The sequence below is a fragment of the Balearica regulorum genome, chromosome 14 (genome assembly GCF_011004875.1).
Source record: "Balearica regulorum gibbericeps isolate bBalReg1 chromosome 14, bBalReg1.pri, whole genome shotgun sequence".
Classification (NCBI taxonomy): domain Eukaryota; kingdom Metazoa; phylum Chordata; class Aves; order Gruiformes; family Gruidae; genus Balearica; species Balearica regulorum.
Genome location: NC_046197.1, coordinates 12,008,381 through 12,034,715, shown reverse-complemented (window position 1 = coordinate 12,034,715; position 26,335 = coordinate 12,008,381). Strand labels below are relative to the sequence as shown.

General features: G+C 48.7%; 1 protein-coding gene across 1 annotated transcript in view; it reads right to left on the bottom strand.

The window, feature by feature from the left end:
• The window catches only part of LOC142603824 (serine protease inhibitor Kazal-type 5-like), a 114,546-nt gene that overhangs the window by 60,768 nt on the left and 27,443 nt on the right, over window positions 1-26,335 (bottom strand). Inside the window, exon 2 of the mRNA XM_075766361.1 lies at window positions 17,032-17,133. Coding sequence (XP_075622476.1) covers window positions 17,032-17,113 — 82 coding nt within the window. The 5' untranslated portion in view covers window positions 17,114-17,133. The remainder of the gene's footprint in view (window positions 1-17,031; window positions 17,134-26,335) is intronic.

Genomic DNA, 26,335 nt, shown 5'->3' with positions numbered 1-26,335 from the left:
GCAAATTACTGACAGAGCCCCAGGGACAAGGCTAGGACATGCCCAAGGAGAGAGCCAGGCTCTAGCATAACAAAGAAGGTAAGCAGGTCTTTTTTGCATCAATAATTTTGTTTTCCTTCCCTAAACTTCCGGCATCCAAGCAATAGGAGATTTTAGCATTCTCATTACTTGCAACTACATTTGTTAAATGCAGTGCATTAAAAGCCGTTCTCCAGGGCCTTTGCCAGGAGGAAGAGTCCAACAAGCCATCTCCACGCTCACCTGCCTCCAGCCTTGTCCATGTGCCAGCGCCCCATCACAGGGCCCCTGCGCACCAAGAGCCACCAGCCTCAGACTTGTTCTGCAGGTCACAGCTACCCAGTGCCTCGGAAAACTAAAAAGCTCCTTTTTTCCAGGCAAAAATCTTTTTTTTTTTTTTTTTTTTCCCCCCCCGTAGTAGCCTCGGTGAGCTTTGCTGCAGGCACCCACCCCCTGGCCCCAGGGCTGCGGGCTGGCGGGAGGGGAGATGCGGTGCCCGGCGCAGCGGGACACGGGGTGCGGGTCCCTGGATGGAGAAAGAGAGGAGGTTTCGGCACTGGAGGCCGCTGTTGCTCCGCCGGAGCCGGTGCCGCAACTGGAGCCCGCAGCTGGCGGGAGGCGGCGGGGGGGGGGGGGGGCGGCCCGGCCGGGGCAGGCGGGGGCGGGGGGGGGCGGCCCGCGGGCGCGCAGCGAGATGCCGGTGCTGCTCTGCCAGCCCCGCGGTGAGGGAGGGGGGGTGGCCGAGGCGCCGAGCCTCGCCACGTCCCTGTGCCGCACACACTGCGGACCCACGGGCCCGTCTCCAGGGACCTCGTGCTCCGGGGGGGGGGGCGTTGCAAGGACACGAGTGGCGCCGGAGGGTCTGCCGTGTCTGCCTGGTGCTGGCACAGCCTTGCCGGCTGTTCCCCGGAGAGCTGGACACTCCGGTGCTTCTGCCAAAGGACTCTAGTAAGTCAACCCAAAAGAGCCTGGGACAGAGCAGTTGGGGCCAGGGAGTTGAAGCCTCTTGGGGTTCCCCACAAATTATAGCCCTTGAGTAAATGGCCATTTGTATCTGGGGCAAGCCAAATGCTTTGTTCTTAGCAAATCCTGAACTTCACTTTGGTTAGAAAGATGCATTTGAGTTCTCTTTATGTTCCTTGAAGAAGTGGCTGGGGAAAAAAAAGCACAATCAAGCTGAGCAAAAGCTCTGGCGCTCGCTTGAAATTTCAAATGCAACCAGATGCAGATGGGGGGGCACAGGCTCCTCTTCCCAGATCTGCCAACAAGTCTGTCTGCGGTCGAGGGAGATATGAGAAACGACTCACTTTGCCTGCATGTAAAATTAATGCACTAAAGGTGGTAGCCCCAAATAGGCTTGGGACTGTAAATTGTCTCGACACCTTTGCACAAAGGTGCAAAGTATGCCTCCTGCAGCTGGGATATTTCTGATTCTGCTGCATCACAAGAAATGGAACATAGCTTTTACCTGGAGAGGGTTCTGCAAGTGGGGCTGGCAGGAGGGGAGGCTGAGCCTCCTCACGCCATTCACTCAAAGCTCTTGGACTTTGTGGCGTGGCTAAACCCAGCTTAGCTCCAAACTTATCCAAGTTGGTTTCTTCCACTCAGACAATGCTGGAGAGGTTGTACTGCGGCCAGCTTATGCCAAGCAAACATCTTTCCTGCCCATGCCATTTCTGGGAAGCATCACCCAGTATTAGCCAAGAGCATTTCTTTGATGAGGTGAGGTGGTGACTGAGCTTGCAAAACAGCAGGTTGCGTCAGCTGCATGGTTGAGCGCGGGCTGCATCTCCCCAGGCACTGTTCTGATGACAACTAGCATTCCTGCTAAATGTCAGCCACATCCATTCCACAGCAAGGTCCACATCAGGATTGAGATTATGGGAAGCAGCAGGTCAAGGGACACATCAGGCAGAACCAGCGGCAAGTTTCCACGAGGAAACAGTTCCTGTCCGTATTCCAGTTTTGGTTTGAACAAGTGCAAATCTGAGGAGACTTGAGCAGCTGCAAAGATGTTTTACTGACCCCTAGACCAGGTTTTATTTATAGGAGACTCATCCCCAAAACCCAGTTTCCTGCCCCCATAATTATTCTTCCCTGAAGCTGAGGAGGGAAGTACTTCATCTCAGCCGCTCCTCTGCCATCTGATTGCCAGCAGAGCCTGGAGCTGTCCTGCCGGCAGCCAGCATGACTTTTCTGAGACACCAGCTTGCCTCTCCATGTCTCCATGATGCTGTTCCCATCACTGGCAAGCTGGCAGGGACAGAGGAAAGAGAAAAAGGGAGAGTGACTGGAGGAAGGGTAATGAATGGCTTCAAGTCGTCTTTTCTTTGTCTGTCTAAATCACTGCAGGCTTTCAGGCCACCTTCCAAGGGCAGCATTTTAAATGATGCAACTGGGGACAAACAGGACTCGCCAAAACCTGGGAAGGATTCAGCCATTCGCCTCCCTTCTTCCCTTCTGGCTCCTCCCAGAGGGCTCAGCCAGGGCAGCGGCAAAGGCCAAGGGGTTCCCAGGCACATGGTGGGCAAGGAGGACCCCAAAGGACAGTACAAATGAGGGGGTTCAGCTCTGTGCCTGGGAAAGCACAGGCACAGAGCAACGCAACGCCTGCCCCACTGCTCAGTGTCTGAATGTCAAAGGGGAAAATGCTGAAAATAACCACACCGGTTGCAGCAGCTGGGGCTCTGCAGAGAGCAGGATACCTGCGTGGCCCAGCCTTGTGCCAGCTCCCAGCCTGCCCTGGGGAGCACCAGCATGTCTATGGGAGGAGCAGGCAGTTTGTAGCTGGCAATGCTTCCTCTCCTCCTCGTCCTGCCATCTGAGGGTATCTCTCCTGTACCTCTTTGCCAGGATTTGCTGTTTAGGTAGAAGCTTTTCAAAGCGGGGTCGTATCCTGCTCAGTGCCTCCAAAGCAACCCTGGGTACCGCAAAGCCTTAAGAATGCTGCAAGAGCGATGAAAACTGGACAGCTGAGGACAGATAGTCCAGGGGAGCATTTTCTGATCAGAAAACCATGTTTCTTTAAAATTGAGACTTTTCTGCCAGTAAAAATTCTGGTAAAATTCAGCTGGGGAAACCCTTTCCCCTCTGCCTGCTGGAACACTTTACTGAAGCTCACATCTGGGAAGGAATATCTACTTCCATCACTGGTGACATTTGATTTTATAGTGTGATGATAGCAAACTGCAAAGTGAAGATTAGAACTGGGCAGAGGGTCTTTAGTGACATGCAAGACCATAGTTGAGAAGAAGCTCTGGATTTTTGGTAGTTTCAAAATGTTCCTGTTTTCAGACCCATTTGGAAGGGACAGCCTTTGCCTATTGCAGCTTTCCCTTGGCCTTTCTCCACTAAGGCGACTTCTATTTTAGCCACATTTTCAACATCAGATTTGTTTTTCTAGTCTGGAAATAAGCAGAGCCTTCCTCAAATTTGCTGCAACTGCCAGAGGGCACTTTCCATGGGGTCCGTTCAGTTCCAGGAGACTTTTTTTTGTGGGACCTGAATCAAACTCAATTTGCCCAGCTTCTCTTTGCAGACACCCCATGGGAACCCGCCTGCTGCCAGTGAAGGGCTCTGTGTGTGCTACGATGCTGCCACATGCCACCTCCTGGATCTGCCCCTTGGCAAAGGGTGCAGACAGCGTTGTCCCCGTTGTCCCCCATGCCCAGCGCGGAGCAGAGGTTGAGAGCCTGCTCGACCAGACCTACATAACCACTTCAGCTGCTGCTGTTGTGACAGCCTCAACAAGAGATGTCAGGAGTGCCAGCAAATGCAAACAGTTTGATCATCACGGAGACACGGTTGCCCGGCACAGCGCAGCAGCACCGCTACGTTAGAGGGTTACACTGCCAAGCTTGAGGCCAGAGAAGGAAATACCAAACGGTCCCACACAAGTAGGAAATGATAGTGTTAACTCCCTGCAAAGCAAAAGTCTCACTGAAATGGAAGGATGCTTTTAAACTGCAAATTTCCTTTCATCTACACCACAGCTCAGGCTACCTAGTGGAAAAGCTGTCTTTGGCAAATGTATGGGAATGAGCTGGAAGTGGCTCTGTACTGATACGGACCGACTGTCCATAGGGCTTAGTGGGGCACTAGCAGGATCATTGCTGAATAAGAGAGTGGACACTTCTCACTGGCAGGCTGAAAGCACCATGATAACCACACACATGGAGCAAATAGCCACAACTAGAGCTGCAAATTTGAAGCAGGATCTCAGCTTTTGCTTTCGCTTTCTAATGTCTCTGAGCTGTTACAGACAAGTTAAATGACAGTAATAGTTTGTATTTCTATCAAAGGACAGTAAGCTTCCAGGAATCAGGAGCATCCAAAGTGCTCTGCAGACAGCAAGGCAGCCCTGCCAATGTTTCTACACAGATGTTTTCTGGCCTTCATCCTGCACCAGGTACACTCCACTTACAGCCAAGGACAGGAGGGGTTGGAAGTGCCAGCTCCGCACGGTGCCGGCACACAAAGCTGGATTCCTCACGCTCTGCACAGTCGGAGATCTCATGGCACTGCAGTCAGCATTAGCACTGCAGGTAGATTTGATGCTAAGAAGTTCTGCTTCCTTCCAGCTAAGCAGCACAACTCCTGGAAAGCTCCCAGGCAGAGGTCCTGTCCTTCACCTATGCCAGAACAATAACCTGTTGTAGCACAGTTCAGCAGGGCTGGATTGCAGGCTCTTTCCAAAAACTTAAGCGCTTTACTAGTTGTGAAAGGATACCATAAATAGAAAAATCACATGCGCGGTTTAAACCCCAACAGGGGCTGCTGGCCTCTGAGAGGTCAGGTCCTTCCCAGCTCACCCTGGCATGAAAGCATCTGATGATCCACACCCACATCCATTTCATGGAGTGCTGGGCAGCTCTCCTTTGCTGGCAGATGGTGCTAATGTGGCTTGAAGCCACAAAGACATTAGGTCAGTGCAGGTAGCATCCCTCTCAGGGACCAAGATGTGATGCATTAATCAGAGACCCCCTATCAGCCCTCTTTCCTGAAGTCAGCATCGACACGGGAAGGGAAATGGCAGCCTTCCCTATACACCCTGTAGCATGCTCTGGGGCACTGTGTACCCCACCAATGTTCTCACAGGTGCAGATGGTGTTTCAGTGCAGCAGTAGGATGCCAAGTCCTGAAAGCAAAAGTCACCCAGGACATCTCAAGTTGGGCCCATCGGGGGCTGAAACACCGGGGGAAGAAGGAGCCGAGGCAGGACTGAAGCAGTAGGCAAGGCATGGCTGGGGCAGAGAAAGGCATCCCACAGCCCTTGCACCGATGGCCGCATGCCGGCTCGAAGGCAGGGAACAAGCTAATGCATATGGCAGTGAGATGGCACAAACACCCTATTCAAAGTGGGCCAAAACCAATGGGTATAGCAGGGCTTCGGATTTGGCCCCAGCAAGACACTAAACGTAGCTGCAGCAGCATCGCTGCGGTTGCTATCAGGCTGAAAGCATTTCTGGCTGTCCCGGCACTTGGGCAGGAGTTATTCCTCTTTCCTGCCCCCACTCCTGGTCACAAGCACATGGGAATTTGTTAAACAAAGGGATTATTCGGTGCGCATTGCCAGGAGTGAGGAGCTGCCCAGATGTGACTCTCCTGACCCCCACTGACCTTTCTTGGCCAGTTTGGGACTGCACCTGCATCCCTACCAGCCAGCTGCAATGCAGTGATGAAGCAAAACATCTGCACCAGGGCTTAGCTCCTCTCCTCCAACTGGCAGCAGAGCCCAAGCAGATGAAGTGCAGGGCAGGAGGGGAGCATAGGTCTTCCTCTGCCATTGTGGACAGGATGTTTGAGGGACAGCACACACATTCAGCCTGTCTGGAAAGCTCCAGGGAACGCGCAGACCTGGCTATGGCGTCTTAAAGCAAACCAGGTGAAAACAGCCTGGGACAGAGCCCCGCATTTCTGCCCTCTAACCCTTCCCTGGCCACTGACTGCCCCAGTGCCCTGAGCTCAGCCACCCAATTCAACAACAGCTTCTAATTTTGGTGCTCAGAAACAGTCGCTAACATGCCCAAGCTTTCCGGTTTGCCTGACAGTGCAAGAGGGCTGAGTATAGAAAATAAACCAAGATAGAGTTCAAGGCCAAGGTCTTTCTCTGGAAAAACTGAAAGATTAAGCATAAACTGGCTCGGTCATAACAAATGCCCCATTATTTCTGTTGTTCCTTCTTACTCCAGAGCCACAAATACACCCAAGTTCTTGGCAAAGGAAAGCAACTATCTGGTAACAATTAACTTCACAGAAAGCAATTAAGTGCAATTCACCTCTATAGGGACTGAGGCAGACAAGCATCTTCTGGTTCCAGCTAAGACATGTTCCCTATCCCAATCCAACTCCTGATTATTCCTGCCTTGGAGGCAGCTAATTGACTGCAAAGGCAGGTCCGTGCTATTTGAACTCTTACAGGCAAAGTCTGGGCTTTGGCCTAAATAGGACATCTGGACTAGGAAACATATATTTAGAGTTGCATAGTTGAACTACCACTCTCAGAAATAAGGCTCATGAGAGCAAGGTCACCCCCAGTAACCAGTCCCAACAGCAGAAGCACTTTCCCATGCAAACAAGTTAATGGGGGCAGTAGATGGTACGTACAGCCTCCACAAGTGACACAGTACATCACTTTCAGGATCTCGAGGCTAATCTAAGTCCATAATTCTTACTTGCTCCTGGAAAACACTGCTGGAACGACCCACCAAAATGCAAACAAAGGAAATGAGCTCCGGAACCAGGTCTTCAAGGATCACATCTGGAGACTGTATGTGCTGGCAACAGTGTGGTTGCAATTCTGAAACCTATGAAGGCTTCCTCATCCAAAATCCTGACCGATATGTATAATAGCATCTAATATATCTGTAATGGCCATAAAGGTCCTAACCAAAGTGGAAGCTGGCAAATAGAACCTTTTTGGCATTATCCTTAGGTAGCCCAGTCAACCTGCTGTCATACACCTGCAGGGTCCTCATACCAGCTTCCACACAACCTCTCTGCCACTGCTATTCAAAGCATTTAAGTTTGGGAAATCCTTCAAGCAAGACCTTGACTCTGGGTGACCAGCCTGACACATATGCTCTGCGCAAAAGAGTCAGTGCAACTCCATGTCCTCACTTGCTTTGCACACATTTGGCTGCACCATGAGAAATACACCAGAAATCAGTCTGGGGCACAAAGAGTAGCCACACAAGCTGTTTTGCTTCAGCCAAGATAAAGCTAGAGACAAAAAGGAACCTCAGAGGAAAACTAAAAATATCCCTGCAAACTTGTAGCCTGGCAATATGCCTAATTGGGCACTGCTGACATCAGGAGGAGATATTCCTGTGAAAACCTGATGCTGGGTAACTCGCTGGCCAGCCTGTAAATGGGATCTTGCATGAACACCTGCCTCTGGAAAGCCAGGAGGGGAAATGTAACGGGAAGCGGCAGGAGGTGCATAAATGTAATTTTCTCCTTCTCTGATCGAGTGTGTTGAAGAATAGCTTGCCTATGTTGAGACAGAGTGTGAAAACCACCTTGTCAATAGATAGAAATCATGAGGTTGTTGTGCCAGTCGAGGCAAGAGGTTTTATTTCTAGACCATCAAGGAAGACATAATTCTTTAGAAAAATCAATGAAATTTAAATGAGGACATAGAAATGGCTGCTCTAGCCTCAAAGGTCCATCTAGCCAAGCGCTGTGCTTCCAGCACAATATGTCCTTCATCAGGAGAACATAGTTGTGCAGTTCCCAGGAGCACCATGAACATGAGAGATGTGTGGAGATGTGAATCGCCACGTGGGGGACTGCCATCCACCTGCCTCCTCCCAGTTCCCATGTCCCAACCTCAAAATTAGGCTGGTTGGGCAATTCTGCTGGTGGATCTGAGGGCCTAGCAACCCCCTGTGCAGCCTCAGTCCCGGCCAGGGACTCAGAGGGACCACATCCCATCAGCAGAGCCAGGCAGGAGTTATCTTGGCAAGGAGCGGCTGCCTGGCAGGGGCAGGGGGTGTCATATCCCCATCTGCATGGTTGGATACAGAGGAGCTTAAGTGTCCCCAGAGACCTGTCTGGATCACGTCAGGCTGGAGGCTTTGGTCACACTCTGTGACCCTTCCTGAACCCAAGAGTCATAAAAGTCTGCCTGTGCCTGGCCATGGGGAAGACGGTGAAGCATCTGGTATGCTCGCACTCATTTACAAGGAACCTAATTAAATATCAAGAGACGCTTTTCTCTGTTCACAGCTTCCATTTTCTACTCAACACTCAGCCACCAAGGTCTGTGGTCTGAGCTCAAGACTTTGCTCTCAGAGCTGGTTCTGGCAGCCTGACTCTGCAGCTCTGGAGTTGAATCCGTCTAAAATGCTATGAACAGCTGTGCTGTCTCTTGAATATCACGGTAATAACCACAAATTAATGCACTCATAAAAAAATAAAGCTTGAAGGAGCCTAAGGACCTCAAAGCATAACCAGCTGTATCAGGTGGTTTTCCAGTTTCTTTTCAAAAGCTTCCAGTAATGGAATTTCTACAACTTCCTCAAGAAACTGTTTCCCAGCATCTGTGTCTTTCTGGTTTGGCTTATGCTCATGACATCTTCTCCTAGCCATGAGAGATAGTGAGAAAAAAGCATTTTCGTCCTCTTCTCAGTAGCTTTTTACACATTTGAAGAGCTTCACACTTATCCTGTTTTGCCTTAATCTTCAGTAAATAATTTTCTTTCTTTCCATCTCTCCTGCTAGGTCAGATTTTTATCTCCTTCTCCCTGTTCCTACTGCTGACCTCTATTCTCACCCTAATCCAAACCTGAAATCTATGGCTGATGCTTAGGGTAAGCCTTTTCCATTAGCCTTCTCATAGGAGACTGACCTGCAAAGACCACACATTATTCAGAGAGGTTCTTTGGCATTTCTGCTTTACTGACACACAACGCAGCACTGATCATTTCACCTTTATAGCTCCCAGCAAAGTCTGTCAAACCTTGGCCTCGCTCACAACTACTTCTTTAACATCCTGAAAGCCTTCAGAGCTCCTCAAAGCCTCACGCTGAGACCTGGTGACTTACTGCTCTTCCAGCCCTAACAACGCACGCTTTGACTTCTAAGGCTGGCAATATCTCTGCAAAAGGAGACGTGAGAATTTGTTTGCCCTCCTGCTCTTTAATTGCTGTCCTTGCCCCCTGCAGACCTATGAAGTCACCAGTCGTGATGAAATCTTGCATTTCTCATGTCTGTAAATATTTTCTAAAATTTTATTTCCTTCTTAAGACTTCAAAAACTAGGCCAAAAGAACAACTGGGATATTTAAGAATCAGGTTTGCCTTTGGCTTTTTTGATCAAGAATGCTTTTAATGGGCTCAGCTGTCAACATCAGGACCAACTTAATAATAAATGTCTGACATTTCAGTCATTCAGAGCCTTCCCCTTCCCACCAACGCCTGGCTGTTTACTTAAAGAGTCGCTCATGTTGGTGTTTCCGTTGTGGGCCTGGGAGCTGAAACGGGAGCAAAGCTCCTCGTAAACACCCACCAGTCTCTCCCAGTCAACAAATCACCCAGGAAGGTCAGATGGCAGCAAGTGCAGAGAAGGAGGGGATGCCTGGGGAGGGCAGTGCTATGGGAACCTGCTAATAAACCCAGAGTAGCAGTTGCGGCTTGCTAAAGCCTGGGCTGGCTGCCATACACGGATTAGTGCTAGCGTGATGCTCCATGGGAGGAAAAGTGATAAGCTGGGCTTTGCTGGTGCAAGAGCCTTTGGCTTTCTTCACTTTTGTGGGCTCCTACGCCACTGCACCAGCTGTTTACTGCTTCTTTTTGGCCAAAGGAGTGAAACCACTCTGCAGAAAAACTCAAGCACAAGAAGAAAAGTTGTCTGGCTTTTAGCAGAACCTGCCCAGGCCAGGTTCCCTGCAGAGAACGTGGTTACTGCAGCATCACCCTGGAGTGAAAGAGGACAGCTGCAGCCCCAGCAACTCTGCACCACAAGCCATACTTGGAAGGGACAGCCACTGCTAGGCCATTGGTTTTCATAAAGCATGTCATAAATGTTCAGGTTTTTTAAACTTTCCTCTCTTACTAATAAGGTCCTGGCTCAACACGTTCTGTGTTTTGGGGATTTTTTTCTTTTTATGTTGTATATGGCAGCCTAATTACAGTCATTACATTGCCGTGAACTATTTAAAAGAAGTTGCTACATATAATTACGTGCATGTAAGTGAGAATAATGCTATGTCTAATACTGCAGGACTCCTTGTACACTGGAGGAAGCAGTCTGTGCTCTCCCAGCAGGTATCTGAAAGGGTTAACACCATAGCTTGCACCCAGGTCAAAATGCAAGTTTCCAGCAGCGTATTATATCAGTTGTCCATCATCTCCATCCCACAATACATGTGTCATGCCCTGGGTATTTTTTGCAATATTTAGCACAACTAAAACAAATTTTCCTGCAGCCTAATGCTAGCAGGTAATTGCCCACCCCACCTAAGCCACTGCAGGCTGATTTCCAGCAGACCTGCAATGTTCACATTATCCATTCAAGACACAGCAAAGAACTAAATTCCTGGAAGTGTTTATTACGATTGGCTCATCTTGTCGATCTCACCACAGCCTAACAGGCTCCCACCTTTTCTAATGAAAAGAAAATTAAATCGCATGTTGGTGTAGCTCCCACCCAGCTGTTTCCCAGGGGAGCCCATGTGGCTGGCAGCACCAGGCATTTGCAGAGACACGTTTTCCCCAGGTCAGACCATCACAACTAGTTCACTGTAACTTCAGCTTGTTTGTTTGGCTGATGGAGATCTGAAAACACCACATAAAGATCTGAACGTCCTTCAGTAATCACAGCACCGCATCTCTCACACAAGAGAGATATGGGTCTTTGGGGGGGGGGGGGGGGATGCACAGCCTGTTTAAGGGAAAGGATGGCTGCATGCCCAGCTCCATCCATTTACCTCTGTGACTAAGATCTTTTTCTTTATGCTAGAAACTCAAGCACCAAGCTCAGATCCCATTTTCTTGGCCATGAGCACTGTCCCGTAATCTTCCCACTCCGCTTCTCCATCTATTCAACAAATCACGACAGGGACTCGCTGCCTCCTCAGCCACTTTGTTGCTGTGTGCCCTGCTGAAAGTGTATGCGGTTTTGTTATGCAAAAGATAGTACAAAGAGTCCGTTCCGTGCAGCAGCAACACAAACATTTCCTAAATGAGACCAGCCAAACCCAGAGGCAGATACCAGTTCAATCTACAGGGAGACGCAAATTGTTCAGCTGCATGCTTGACTGCCAGGAGGAGTTTTGCTAAAGCTTTAATGAAGTCTGGACTGCACCAAGGCGAGGATGTCAGAAATTAATTCCTGATGATCTCCAGTACAGAAGCAGCTCTTCATCTGTCTTTCCATCCAAGTTGCTTGGTTTTGCTTCTTTTCTCTTTAGGAATTAAGGGAATAAGTAATTACATGGGCAGAAATAAAACTAGCAGAAAGAGTACGAGAGAAAATGTCTCCAGCCGACTGGTGGAAGTTGAGGCAAGCGACAGCTGTAAGGAGGTGGCTGCCTCAGACAGCCAGGACTCCCAGGGCAGAGTTTGGTCAATTAGAGCTTTACCAGCAGCAGATTGACTTAAAAATACATAAACCAGCTGGCCCTGAAATTTCTGTTTTCCTTGTCTACCCATCGCTGACAAACACCAGCCATTTTTACATAGCCTTGGGAGAGCTCATGCTCTGCAAATCATTAGTTTATGCAATTATGGTTTTCTCTGTTGAATGTCACATGTGCAAAGGTCATTGCTGGAGACAGGAAAGGGGCTTCTGTTTCCAGAAGACACACAAAGACACGCCACATCTGGCCGGAATAGGAGATATCCTTGTCCTTTCACTGGCAGGACATCACCTGCCTCTGGCTGTCTGCTTTGCTGTGGCCCCTCTCCCAATGGCCACACATCCTCTTGCTGGGGTTCACATCAGGACTTCAAGTGAGAAACACGATGCTGTTGATAAAACTGCTTGCACAATATATCCACACACCTGGAAGGTGTGAATGGCATCTCAGCTCCCGTGGCCAGGCGTTACATAGCAGTGACTGGAAATGAGCAGGTCCCCTGGAAGCTTGGGGATCTTGGTAACCTAGGCTGGGACCAAAGGGTGAATGTACCTCCCTGGTTCCTTATTGATACTTACACCCGCTATGGAAAAACATCAAAAATCAACTGAGCAAGCAATCAAAGCGAAATGACCAGTCTTTGGGACCACATTTCTCTAGCTCACTGGATGGGCAGGTGAGAACCTGGCTGGACTCCAGGCTCGGAGCACAGTGCCAAATCTTCCCTCTCTGCGGGGCACTGAACAGGGCAAAGCCCAAGCCCGACAGCCAAGGAAGCACTGAGCAGATACGGCTGCTTTAAAAGCTTTGCCTGGCACTAGACTTGACATCTGGTGCTAGCCCATTCCTTGGTGGCATGTCCCACCAGGGCCGTACCCTTTTTTCCTCTCATTTACCACTGCCGATGCATCACAAACCAGGTAAAAATCTTCCTGCACAGAGTGATTCAAACGAGCTGTGCCTAATAGTCCATCTATCTCATTGCTATTTGTTTTGGCATCTTTGACTATTTTAAATCCCACTTAAAGCTGTCTAAACCAAGATTACACCAGTCACAACTGCCATACAAACATCTCTGTTATATCTGTACACTGGAAACACTGTTTTGGGTTTTTTTTTTTCCCCCTCCCTTTTGCTAATACAACACTGGTAGCAAATCGCACTGAGGTAGGAGGGTGGGGTGCAACTATAATTACGTTGTCCAAGTCCAAGGTACGACACCAACATTGCCTGCTGGTACCAGGCACTGTGAAAACCTGTGTAGGCTTGTAGCACGCAGGCATACTGAGCAGGATCCACAGGTGCCCGGTTTAATAGCTATCACTCAGCATCCAATTCTCCACCGAATAATCAGACAGGCTTGGCTGGTGCCAGGCAAAACAGACATCAACTCTAATATGAGACCTTCCTGAGAGCAGCCCCAGAGGCGCGCAACCTTCCTGCATGAGGACAGGATGTGAGCTACAAAGTAAGTGTCCAAAAGGATTTTGACAAAGTGACATTTAAACAACGGTTGAAAATTCATCCAACCCACAACACAGCTAGTTGCTGCCAGTCTCTGGCTGTTTCCAGTCTCCTCGATGCACGTACAAAGCTACCTGAATCACCAAAACGGGCAGGGAGGGGTTTTGTGATGCAAAATTTAGGGCTGTGATTTATGTCAGTTCAGTTGACATGTGTCGATGAAAGCATCTCCTTCCAAGCATCCCTCTACCTGCTTCACACTTCCCTTCCCAGGAACTCACCAGCCACACAGTTTTCCACAGGAAATCTATTTCACGAAACAGCCTGTTTTTCCTGTGGAAGTGCTTTGATTTGATGACTTATCCTGAGATTTCTGATTTTCTTCTCCAGAAATTTGTTTGTAAAAATGAATTTTCCCTATCAGTTTTCCATTTCAAAATTATTCTGCCATATATTTCACCAATTCTATTAATTAAAAGATTTAGTTTAGATTTAGATTCACAGATTTAAAACTAAAAAAAAAAAAAAAAAACCAAACAAAGAACATCCCAGATTTCTTCAAAGGACATAGTTTCCTTGAAACAGCCAAGGGCATCCAGGATTTCCTTTTCAAGGAATTCCTAGGAACTTCTAAAATGGGACATTTCCTGTTATTTCACACCAGACACACTTTGACATCCCAGACCTCCTACCAGAAGGCACTCCAGCTGCTCCACTGCTCTGCCACAACACAGTCCTCACAATTGCTCCGTTTCTAAATGTTTCAGGACACTCCTCTAAGCACTTGCTGAGTCAGCAGCTCTTCAAGCACTCTGTGTGTAGCATTTCATACTTCATGAACTTGCATCAAAGAAGGTGGAACAACGGGATAATCCTAAAACCAGTTCTCGCAGCCCTTACATTGCTCTAGATTTGTGCAGTTTGGCCTTGTTTGCATTTCAAGAGCCTTCAAGCAAACATTAGCTGAGAAGAAAAACAGATGGTGCAATTAAACACCAAAATTCTCCACCACGGGATGCCCTGCCAAATCTCTCAAACCTTCCCAGGATGTCTGAACGGGGAAGGCTGGAGTAAGCAGGCTCTTTGCTATAACAGTGCTGTGCGAGGAATCATGTGAAGGACCATTTCTAAAGCCACTAACAGTTCCCTTAAGGCAGAAGTCCTAGCACATCAAGGCAAAAGGGCCCAAAATGCCCATATAGAACCTCACAGCGTCTCAAAGAGGTGATCACAGACCAGTGCCTTCCTCTGTGCACAGGTTTCCCACAGAGGAGACAAAAAGCTGAGTGAAATGGCTCCAGGGGCAAGAGGATGGAGGGCTTTGGGAGGTGAACATGGGCTTGGTTGCTGCAGCTCCTTGCATGCAGGGACCAAGGCAGATAGCATCCCACCACTGTGCACCAGCCAGTAAATGCACAGGGGTGCCTTGCAGAAATCTGCCAGCAGCCATCAAATAAACATCCCTGCCTCCATGCTGGCATCCTCCTACAAAAGGGAGCCCAGGGGACCGCTGAAGCGCTGCAGAAAGGCATGCAGAAGCAGGAGACATACCCAGGGCTGCCCCTGGAGCAGGCAAGGCAGCTGTAGGGGAGGAGGAGGTGTTATCAAGGGGCAGAGAAGTGTCTTCCCCCAAGAGCTCACCCTCGCTCACAGGGCTGGCCAGCCAGGAGCACCTTGTCAGTGGGATCGCCTGCCTGCAGTGCCAGGATGTGTCCTGTGGCACTCATTCGGGAGCAGCGTTAAACTGTTCTCCTTCTTTCCAAGTTGCTCCATGGAGGCTCCAAAATGTGATTTTTAATATTGGTTACATTCAAGGGTCAGATATTCACCTCCAGCTTGTGCCACCAGCATCTGGCCTAAAGCATAGAACATACTGGTTTCCCAGGAATGTGTGCACCTGGCTCAAAAACCCTCAAAACAACCAAGTAAGGTCTTGATAAGCTTTGCCTTTCCCAACAGCACAACTCCAGACCTCAGGAGCCAGCATGTGGCTTACAGCACACCCAGGGGTCTCTTTTCCCTTTAAAAAGCTTCATCCTTTTTGTGTCTCAACTCACACATTTTGCTTTGTGGGTTTTGGGTTTTTTCCACCTAAAGTCAGTACCACAATTCTATCACTCACGCTCCCAACAGTTTGTTTGGTGTAAATACAGAAGTAAGCATTTGTTTTTCCAGACTAATACAGCACAAGCCACCACCTCAGTTTCACAGCAGACACAGCATGAAGTCAGGGCATTTTAGAACCCTCCATGCTCCTGGGCACAAAGGACCAAATATGACAAAGTGCCCCTGCCTGCCAAATCCAGGCAGAAGCTGCCAGAAAGAAGCTGCTGAAACATCTTAGCCAGAACCTCCACACTTACTTCCCCAGCACAGGCAGGGTTTGGGATGCAGAGGACTAGCAGTAAGCTCTGCACCTCCTCGAGCAGCTGGGAACCACAGTCCCTCGGCACAGGATGGCGGCAGCACCGATTCCAGAAAGCACAGGGAGCCCTCACCAAGTTTCCAAATAGATCCCATCACTTCCAGGCACTGACACAGAGTGTTTGATGAGCTCCTTGTTACTTTGGGAACACCAAAAAAATCCCACTGTCCAAGAAGGGTTGGGAAGAGATATCGGGAATAATGAGCCCTCATCTCCATTGCATTCAGCAGTGCTGTCACCAGCACATGACATGTGAGGAGTTTGGTCATATTTCAAGGAATGTTTTTCCCTTGAGTCCCAAATAAGGAATTCCGCTTTCCTCTAGAAAGTGAAGTAACCCAGATGCTCCTAGCCCTGCTGCTGCAGAGAAAAGCTTATCCATGTCAGTCCTAGATATGACTGAATCCCTGCCCAAAACCACAGTCCTCCTAGATGGACAGCCATCCTTCTCCTCTTGGCAAATATCCCTCCGACTTTCAGAAACTCACACAACATCTGAAACACTCGCACCCCGGGGAGATGTTAAACTGAAATAACACCATGTTCTCACAGTCAGCCTGGCTCACAGGGACCAGAGCACCAGTCCTGCACCAAACCATCACTGCCTGCCCACCCTGCCCTGCTCCCTACGCAGAAATAGGTGGGCTAGCTCAGCCCCAGGGCCATTTGGACAGGTAGCATCACTGAGGTAAAGAGTGATAACAGGATCTCCAGCCCAACTTCCTCACCTCTAATATCCCGCAATGTCACGACTGCAGCTCAATCAGCAAAGAGCAGCTCACCAGCCCCACACCTACATCTTGCTGCAGTTTATTGCCACCGGGGCCTCTAGACGCTCATCTTACCCTCCTGTACTTCCCCCACCCTCAGCACATGCCTACAAACACTGCAGCAAATGCCACGGCCCACACTCAAGAGCTCATTTTGTATGTGCAATGCACTGGTACGCTCCCCCAGATATTATCTATAGGGAGACTGCACCCCTCAGCTCAAGACACACACAAAACAAATTCCTGCCATGCAGTGACTGTCCAGGGCTGTGGGAGGGACAGTTTGTATTACTTTTCCCAGCTGTAGATGTTTGCTTCATTTCCATAAGAGGTCTCAGTGAGGGCATCACTCAAAAAGCTCTCTCCCACCAGAATCCAGCCTGCTCCTTGCTTTTATCTCTAAGAAGGAAACAAGATCTGATAATACAATCACTGTGCTTACTTGTTTTCAAATCCACAGAATCATGGGACATATGCCTGCATACAACGCCAGCACTATGCAAGAGCTATTTCCAAGTCATCTGCTTGAGTGCTTTATTCCAAAGTATGTTTTGTTTGATTTTTTTTTGGGGGGGGTGGGGCTTAAAGATGCTTTCAAAATATGCCCATGAATCCCTGTGAAGGAAGGTTGCACAGCAGGTTGTTCAGATGCGTTACAGGAACTGTAATCGAAGGTGTAGGAGAAAAGAGCCAGAATTAGGATCCTCAAGCCAAGAAACAGCAGAGCCCTGTGGCATGGCTGTCTTGGTCTCTGCAAAGGCTTTACAACCCACCTCGCTCTATGACGCGGTGAACGGTGTTTTCCATGACGCAGCTGTAGGAGCCCATGTAATTCTGCAGCTCAGGCCAGCTCATATACAGAAGAAATCTAGTGTCTGTAAAGGGAGGATCAGTATGAGAAATGCAGCACACAAGGCTCCAAGGCAAGGTCTGGAGCATCATGATATGTTTCTGGTGACACGACCCCCAGACCTCAACCAGGGGGACCCCTGGGTTCCTGTGCCCAGACCCTGCAGTGGCAGATAGCTGAGGAATAGATGATGAACAGTGGTGGGCCCCTGAGCACCTGCTTTGTACAGCACCAGGCGCTCTCTGTGCCTTCACGGTCAAGATCCTTGAATAAAAAAAAGCAGCTTAAAAATCTCATGTGCCATAAGACAGCTAAAGTCTTGACATGGAAGTCTCTCCAGCTGCAGAAAGTACTCAAGGTGATAAAAAAGGGGGGAAAAAAAACCCCAACAAACACAAAACAAACTACAACAACACTTTTCTCTTTCTTTTTTTTTTTTCAACATGAACTCCTTCAAACCCTTTTATCACAGTTTCTTTTTCCCATGTATTTGTGGAAACAACTTGCTGATTCTCTCACAACCAGAAAAGGTCCTAGCAGCAAGGGTGAATAGCTTGTCAAAGCTACATTTCCATTCTACCTCTGGTCTATCAAGCTCCTAAATTAGGCTTATTCCCAGCAACACACCAGCAAGACAAATACATCAGCTGCATCTCAACCCAGTCCAGGCAGAAGCAGACAGCTGCCCTGAGAAACCCCTGCCAGACCTACTGCAAAAAAGCCAAGAGGAAAATGGAATTTTGCAGCTGAGTCTCTTGACTGCCTCCCAAAGTAGCATTAATCCACCTCACCTTCCTAAACTCCACCAGGAAATATCAGCAAGGAAACGGCGGAGGAGGAAAGAGAACCACTTATAAAGCATCAGCTGCAGTCTAATTGGAGCTATTAGCAAGCTCTTAGTGGTGTTTATTAGCCTTTACCCAACATTGCTGAATGAAGCAATCCTGACATCAGCCTTCTGGCTTGGAAAGATGTGTTCCAACCCCAGCTTGAGGAAGAGAAGCATTTAGAAAGGTCAAGCTGGTTTTAATCACAGCTGCAGCTCTCCTAGCCAGCTCTGAGCTTGTTTTGAGCTCATAGAAACCAAAGTCCCAGATAAGGGGACCCACCCTGCTTGGAGGAGGAATATGAAGATCTCACAGTCAGAGGAGGTCTATCATGAAATCTCTCTGAGCTGGAGGCCTCCTGCTCTGAGTTATGGCTATTGAGTCATTTTGAGCTGATAGCATCATGCTGCCTTTGCTCTCCTGAGAGCTGGGGATTGCTAACCGCCTGCCCCAGTGATCAGGGCAAGATAACACTCAGAAGACAAGGCAGCAAGCCCTGAGCCTGGCTCAGGACAAGCTGGCCATGAGTCATCCAGGATTAAAATAAGATTTACATCTTCTGATGCACAAAACATTCATCTGGCTGCTGTTGGATGTCTTCAGCCTGCAAACAGTTTGTCTAATATGAGGTGTTTCATAAACACGTCATGCCTTTCAAAGGACGTGCAGCAGGGTTAACCTCCCTGGAGTCACTTATAGTAACATATTTCAATGGTGTTTATCATATAGAAGGGACATTTAAAAATATACGAATGTACGTTGTAAATCACAGCCTCTGCTGGGAGGGAGCAGGAGGAAGAAACCTGTGTGATTTAACAAATTCTTAGAAATAACTCAATGTGGAGAAAATTTACATGGAGGGATCTCAGCTATGGGTTTGCCACAGCTAGTAATGGTTACTACAGCAGGGCCAAAAAACCACACAATCAGGATGCCACAATAAATTAAAGCACTTGGCAAAATCAGAACATCCTTAACCAAAGGAAGCACTGAACTCCTATATATCTTTCTCCAGCACATACATATTCAAGTAAGATCTTCCATCTCTCTGTGCCGGACAAGCTGCCTTGCTTTTGTGGTCTAGCTACCACAGTTTGCAATCTGTACAATTTCCTTTTCAGATAAGCAGAAGCAAGTCTCTACCATCTCAATGGATGGGTCTGGCTGAAGTGCTGCAGATGGAGGCAACCCAACAGAAAGCCTTAACTCTTAGGGCTGAGTGCCAGATCAGTACCTGAAAAGCTGAGCAGTCATTCCTCTGAGCTCTGACTCATTCCCAGGATATGTAACAACCAACTGGTGCGGTCACAAGGTTTTGAAATACAAAGATGTATCTTTGTGGTTACACAGAATTGCAGTCTGCTTCTGCAATTGCTTTGCAGGATGGTGTTGGTGGAACCTGGTCTTGGACCTGGCTGATGTGACCACCGACTCTGCAGGCTGTTGACTTGAATCACGCCTTAGCCACCCAAATAAATAAAACTTGCAATGTTAGCAGCACAACTTCCCCTCTTGACAAGCAAATGCTGTACACCATAAAGGCATTGCTGTAACCACAGCCACCTACAAGCAGCAGCAGCAGCTCTTTTGGAAGACAAAATGTGGTGAAAAGAAACTTTAATTTCTGAGTTACAGCTCAGACTCACAGCTTCCAAAAAAACAGTCATGTTCAGCAGAGAAAGCCTATGTCCAAGCTTTGGTCTCACCATCAGCATTTTCTTGCACATCCTTCAGCCTCCCACGTGCTGTTATACGTCAGGCCACAGAGCTGGAAGGTGGATCCAGCTTGGTGGCTTACGCTCACCAAGCAGCCCTGGCAAGTTCAGCTCATGGGAGGGAGAAGCTGCTACCAAGCTGCCAACCCATGGTCCTTCTGCTGATCCATCCTGAGCGTCTTGGAGGGGAGATGCCACATTCCCCTCTCCAGGACCGAACACGGCAGAGATGCTGGGGAAGGTGAGCCACCAGGAAGGAAAGCAAGTTGTCCATGAGGAAATCTTGCATCCCACCACCTTGGGTACCACCGCAGAGGTCTCAGCCGCAGAGGTCTCAGACCACATCATCCCATCCAACCCTGGGCACGGCAGCTCTCTGCCTGCTACTGCTGCAGCCCTGTGCGAAGGAAGGAAACACTGCTTGGTCTCAGGGATGCCTGCAGGTGATGATGTGAAATGTGAATAAGGAAAGCAGTTTGTGCAGAAAAGTAATGATCCCTTTGGGATCCTCCCAGTTTATATGCAATTACACCAAGCAGCTAAAAAGGAGGAGTGCTCGGCAGAGAAGGGAAGTGGATAATCTGCTGGTGTAAAGCCCTGCAGCTCCCAGAAGCAGTAAGCAATGTAAAGCAGAGCTGACATTTGAGGATGCATATGATCTTCTAGTTTACGTATGTCAGGACATCTGCTACTACAACCTCATACAGCTAAAACCACCTCCGTCCTCACCTGCAGCTGCTGCTGAGTGTAGTGTAGAGTAACTCACTGAGCTGAGCCTCACACAGGGGATTCCGCTCCTTCATGCCAATTTATAGCCAATTCAGGATTTCAGCAGCTATTATTTATCACCAGGACTCCCTGCTAACCGTTACCACGTCAGTAGAAGAGTTATTCAAAATGAGTTTCCAAATTAGCAATTCTGCATTCATTTCTTTTATGTTCGTTTCAGTTTATGAGGAATGTCAGTAAATCACAGGATCCCACTCAGGGTAAATTACCCGGGGATTTTACGCATGATTGTTCTGCTGAGCATGGCAGCAAGCTCATCATGCTGCTCACAGTGCCTAAGGCACCAGGGAGAAGGAGACCAACCTCTTCCAAAGGATGATCAGGTTGGAAAGATGCTTAAAACATCTTGCAAGTATGGATGAGGCTTCCTCGCGCAGACTAGAGCATGCCCAGGCTATACACCCATCTCCCAACTCCTGCAAGGTAATTCCCCTCTTCCCTAGTTCATCATTACTGAACGAGAGAGGAAATGAGAGCCCACTTGCTTTCTGTCTGATTTTATTCTCTGAGACAAGAGCTCTTCTCCCTGGCAGAAGGCAAACTAGGGTTTGTTTTGTTTAGAAGCAAAGAAATAGCAGGTCTTGACTCCATGGATTTCTGGCAACAGTTACGCCTTGGAAAAACAGTTGTGTTGGCAGCAAAGTGAAAGACTCCTGTCTGCTGGAGAAGCCTTTGGACTCCCCTTCATCCTGATCCCAGGCAGATGGAGCATGTCTCCTACCCTGCGAGACTGCAGCGATTTCTGCTCCAGGATCCCTGCGCCAAGTCAGACCGGCATCAGTAACGAGGCAAGAATCAAAGCCACGAGTTCCCATGAGAAGGGCTGGGAACAGGAGTTTATGTGCAGGCAACAGAGGCAAAAATGCCAAGGGATGTCACTTCTCTTTGCAGAGCTGGAGGAATGGGAGGGCCAGGGGGCTGATGCTGAGGACTAGCAGCTCCATCACATCAGAGTGGCACCAGTCACGGGTTTCTCGGGGTGCAGCTTGGCAGCGGTGGTCCCATGCAACAGCATGGAGCAGGGGGTATTTTTAAGCTGGGCTTTGAAGGACAAGGGCTGCCTGGTGAGGTGAGAGGCAATGCAGAGACACAAGGCAGAAAGACCAGAACTAGAAGTTTGCTCCAAGTGACATAGGCCAAAATGAAATTGTCCCTGGCCATGCCCAAAGCTGTACAAGAGCCACAGGACATGGGAGGGAAGAAGCAGCTGCTTGCTTTTCTTGCTAAGTCTTCTGGCTGGGATCCGGTTTATCCCATTGCAGTAAGGATGGGTTTAGCCTCCAGTACCGGCATGACAAGTGTCTCACCCATCACGAGCAGCCAGCCAGGAGCTAGCAAGTAGCTGAGCCGAGGATTGCACAGCAGGGCACGAGCAGCTGCCCTGTAACAGCTTCCATGACAGCGAAAGCGGAGCCAGCATGGGCACAGCTGGTGGGACAGCAGGACAGTGCAGCTGCAGGAGCTCTGCAGCCCTGGTCCTTCCCAGGGCACCAGGACCAGGAGAGACATTAACGAATAGGGCAGGACACAGTTCCAAATCCCAAGGCTGACCTTCCCAAAACTGTGGCGTTTGGACAAAAGGTTTGACCTTTCTTTTTTTCTATTTTTTCTTTTCTCATTTCTTTTTTTTTTTTTTTTTTTGTCATGCCAAATAAAACAGTACTGTTGAGCTGCCTTCAGCTTACCATTCCTAATGAATCTTCTGGGACCTGCAAGCCCCAAATTCTGCACAACTCTTATGCTCTCTTTCTTCCCTATAAGATGCCTACAGCTGATTTTCACATTAAATTTCCCAGCTTGGAAACAAATCAGCATGAGGAAGGGCAGGTGATATTTCTTTCCATTTCCCCCTTCAGTGTAAAAGGAGGGCAAAGCTTGCAGAGGGACCGGAGTAGAACAGCCACCAAGCCGCTGCTATGAACATCGCTCGGTCTGTGGTGGTGCCCCAGAAATAGAAGAGCACTAGTTAAAAACAAAACAGCTGGGACCATTTCTGATCTTGATTCTCGGGAGCAAGGAATTTCCTTCCCTGTGGTCCTTCTTCCACCCCCACGCTACTGCTGGTTCCCCCAGCGCCAGCCCAGCTCCATGCTGCTGGCTGCCCTCCTGACGGGCTCTGCCATGGATGTGTCCCTAATGTAAACCAGCTGGGCGGTGAGTCTGGGGACTTGTACACAGAGATGGCTTGGAGTGTCCTTTAGTGGTTTTGCACCTTTGATCTCTGGAACATGTATTTCAAGCCCAGAAAGGGCTTTTGTGCTAGCCAAGGAATTAGCTACATAAAAGGACAGAGAGAGCTGATAAGGAATGGGGTAAAAGTATTGTGCTGCAAAGGAAAAAGGCAGCCTACCCCTATGTCTTGAAACACCCAAGACATAAAGTGAGAACTGGCAAAGGTCAGGCTAAATTTGCTCTTGCAGAGGATGGCAAGAAAAATAACAAGAGAAGTTTTAGCCATATACATCAGAGGAAAAGAGGGAAAGAAGAAATGGAGTTGCTGTACAGAGAGGATGGGGTATAGATTAAAGTTAGTCTGAGTGTGATCCGAAACTAATGCATACACTTTCTAACATCCTGTCAGGGTGCAAAGAGCACGAGGATAACAGGAACAAGGAGATGGACATAGAAATGTCACATCCCTCCAAATCAAGAGTCAGAGGGCAGCAAGTTCACATCATGGGCACCGCTGGTTCCTACCCCTGGCGCTGAACACCTGACACTGAAACCTGCCCATCGAAATGTTCACCAAGCATAGGGAAAGGAGAACAGAAAACACAGCATCTCAACTTAAGAGAGGGAAAAATTGCATTCTACCAACTACAGATCATTCAGGTGTCCTATGCCACAAGCCAGACAAAGAGCAAAGTCCAAGGGAAGGGGGAGTTGGAGCTGGGAGCATATCAGCCTGTTTTCCACTCCCTCCAGGGTGCCAGACAGCCTGATACTGCTCCCAGATAAGATATTGCCTCTGTAAATGGGAGGACTGGAGATCTAATCTATCTCAAATGCAGCAAAGTGTTTACTGGAGCACCACGCTAGTAAATCCCTGATAGCCTGGGGAGACGGGGACTAGCCGTCTTTGAGGCAGATCAGCACCAGCCCCGGGCTCCTGGGCCAGCAGGGCTATGGCAGGGGCTGGGGCAGGCTTGGAACAGGTTTTTTATGGATGATCTAACCCCAAAACCAGGACTGGGCTCACAGCATGTCCCAGGTAAATGGAGATCCAGAAGCAAGAGTCTTCAAACATTGCTGTGGGAGTAGCCCAGCTTCACGAATTAGCATCAGTTTTGGTCCCAGCCAAAAGTACTGGAGGAACTTCTTATTCCCTTCAGCTCCTGCCTGCCTGCGGCATACATGTGAGTGCTCGTTCTTCTTCCCATAACTGAAGCACTTGACTTGCCATCTGATTTCTAGACATTTCTAGGAAAATCCCCAGCTCTGCTAAGCAGAAAGTCAAGACTGCAACATGCCTAATCAGCTATGCTAATCTAATGCTGCCATGCAGAGCCAGTGCAGGCCGCTCCCATCACTAACAGGCTCTTGCTGCATAGCCCAGCAGCAGCATCGGTTTATTTGGAGTGATTTACCTTTGAATTTCTCACCCTCCTTCCATGAAGCCAGTGGCCCCAAACACGAATTGCCCTATTGCACCTACTGCTGCCTCTCCAGGCTTTGGAGACAGCCGGGAAGCAGGCTGGGTCCGGAGAGGGTCAACTTGCAGAGGGCTGCAGGGCAGTGCTGGAACAACCACAACTCTAATTCAATTTCTACCCATTTTCTCTTTGCCTTCACTTTATTACAGATTATTATTTTTTAAACTGAAGCAAACGGAGTCGATTCTGCCTCTAACTGAATTGCCCACGGGCTGGCTCCTCTGCTCCAGCTGGCTGATACAATCTTTAGAGCAAGCTACTTCTCAATGGACCTGCAATCCTCAGGGAGCAATGCCTCATTTGGGGAGAGTCCCTCATCTTTTATGGAAAGCAGCATTTAATTTCCAGGTAGTGGCTACTTCATGCAGCTTTTAAATTAGATGAGAAATAGCATCCATGCACAGACTTAAAACAGTAATTCCCAGCTTGAATTGGGACAAAAAGTTGGGATCTCAACATATTTTGCAAGTGAGGCATGCAGAGCAGTGACAGACAGGGTCATTTCACTTCCAGTTCTAGCCTTTTCTACAGCCCAACCTACTTGTTATGCTGCAGATGAGCACAAATTTCTAAATAAGTTGTTTGAAAGCAAAAACCAAACCATTCTCCTTTTAAACGTGTCAATGCAAGACTTCACAAAGATTTCTAAATATAGGTACTTCAAAAGAACAAGTGCAGAGAGGAGACTGGTCAAAACGTATCCTTTTCTGCACAGACTGGCAGCTTTGAAGAACTCATGTTTTCTGATTAAAAGATGCTAAACTGGAAATGTTCCCTGGGCAGGTCCCTGTGCTGCCATAGTCCCGGCTCACCCGCCGGTGGCAGCACGGCTGGTCGTCCTGGCACAGGGGGCTGTGCCGGTCCCGTCCCGTCCCCGAGCAGGGAAGCCGTTGGGTGCAGGATGACAGCCTGACAGCCTTTCCCAGGCCCATCGTGGCTCTCTCCACTTTCTTCACCACCTGCCTCACAGTTCAGTGTCCCGCTCTGGGGTATGCATAGCCTGGGACAAGGGGAGTGCAGATGCTTCACTGGGCTACAGGACTTGGCTTGGCCGCCTAGCCAGGACCCCTTGCAATTGCCCCATCCCTTGTCCCATCTCTTGTATAACCTAAACTCCGTGGGTCTTCCCAAAAGGTGGCAGATCACAGCTCTCATCCCATTGCCTCCTGCAAGGCTGCAAAGGTTACTTTGGGCTCCTCCAAACCCCATCCCCTGCCTCTCCTCAGACATCCCACGCTGCGCCGGTGAGAGCCCTGCAGGCAGGGAATCGGCACCTGGACAGCAATCAGCAATGGGGACAGTCCTGTCTTTCCTGAGCAAGTCCAGCTGAATTTCGCTAAAAGATTTTCAAGTGGTTTTGTAATGATTTGAGCTGTTCTGGAGCACTCCCTGCAGACTCCAGCCTGGTTTTGGGGGGAGCATGCTCTTCTGAGAGAGCTGTTTCCTATTTTTGTCAGCACATTGAACATAGCCTCTAAATTAAAATCTTCTATTTCAAGTCTATTTTGATCAACTCCGCTTCCTTCAGTTTAAAAGATACAATAAGAATAGATGGGCTCTTACAAATTAAAAGCCTCTCTTGCTTAACAAATTGTCTCTCTGCAATAATTAATTGTCTGGAGAGAGATTCCAGCCCTATGTTTTTGGCCTCATTCCAGGCTGCATAAGGGAAAAAAAAAATGTATATCTGGGAATTTGTTGCCTTACCACGCTGGCTCTCGTGCTCCCCATACGAGGCAGTACAGGTCTCATCAGTCCACCTGTGGCAAGCCCGTCCTGGGCGCAGCAGCATCTGCTCTCCTCCATCAGCATGGCTGTCACCGAACATCTGTCACAACTCTCAGCTTGTGGTTTGCAGGGGGAAGGCTCCAGGCATGTTTCACCACCTCCTTTTATTTTTTTTCATAGGTGATTATTATTAGACAGCAGGTCTTTTGCTCTGAGCCACTATGGCCATTCCCACGTTGATGGTTCCCAGAAGCTCATGGTATATATTGTTGTATATTTGGAAGACGTGAAAGCCATGCACAGGCGTTGGGGTGGCTGATGCTAGCGATGCCTCTTGCCAGGTGCTCCAACTCTGTGCTGACTTTGGGACTTTGTCCAATCTAAACTTCCTTAAGAGATTCCTTCCAGTGCATGACTATCCTTATGATGAGTAAGTCTAAATTAATCTCAGGTTTTGTGGTCTAAGCCCTTGGCTGCTACTTCTCCTCTCAGGGTAGGGAACTCCTACTCTCCTT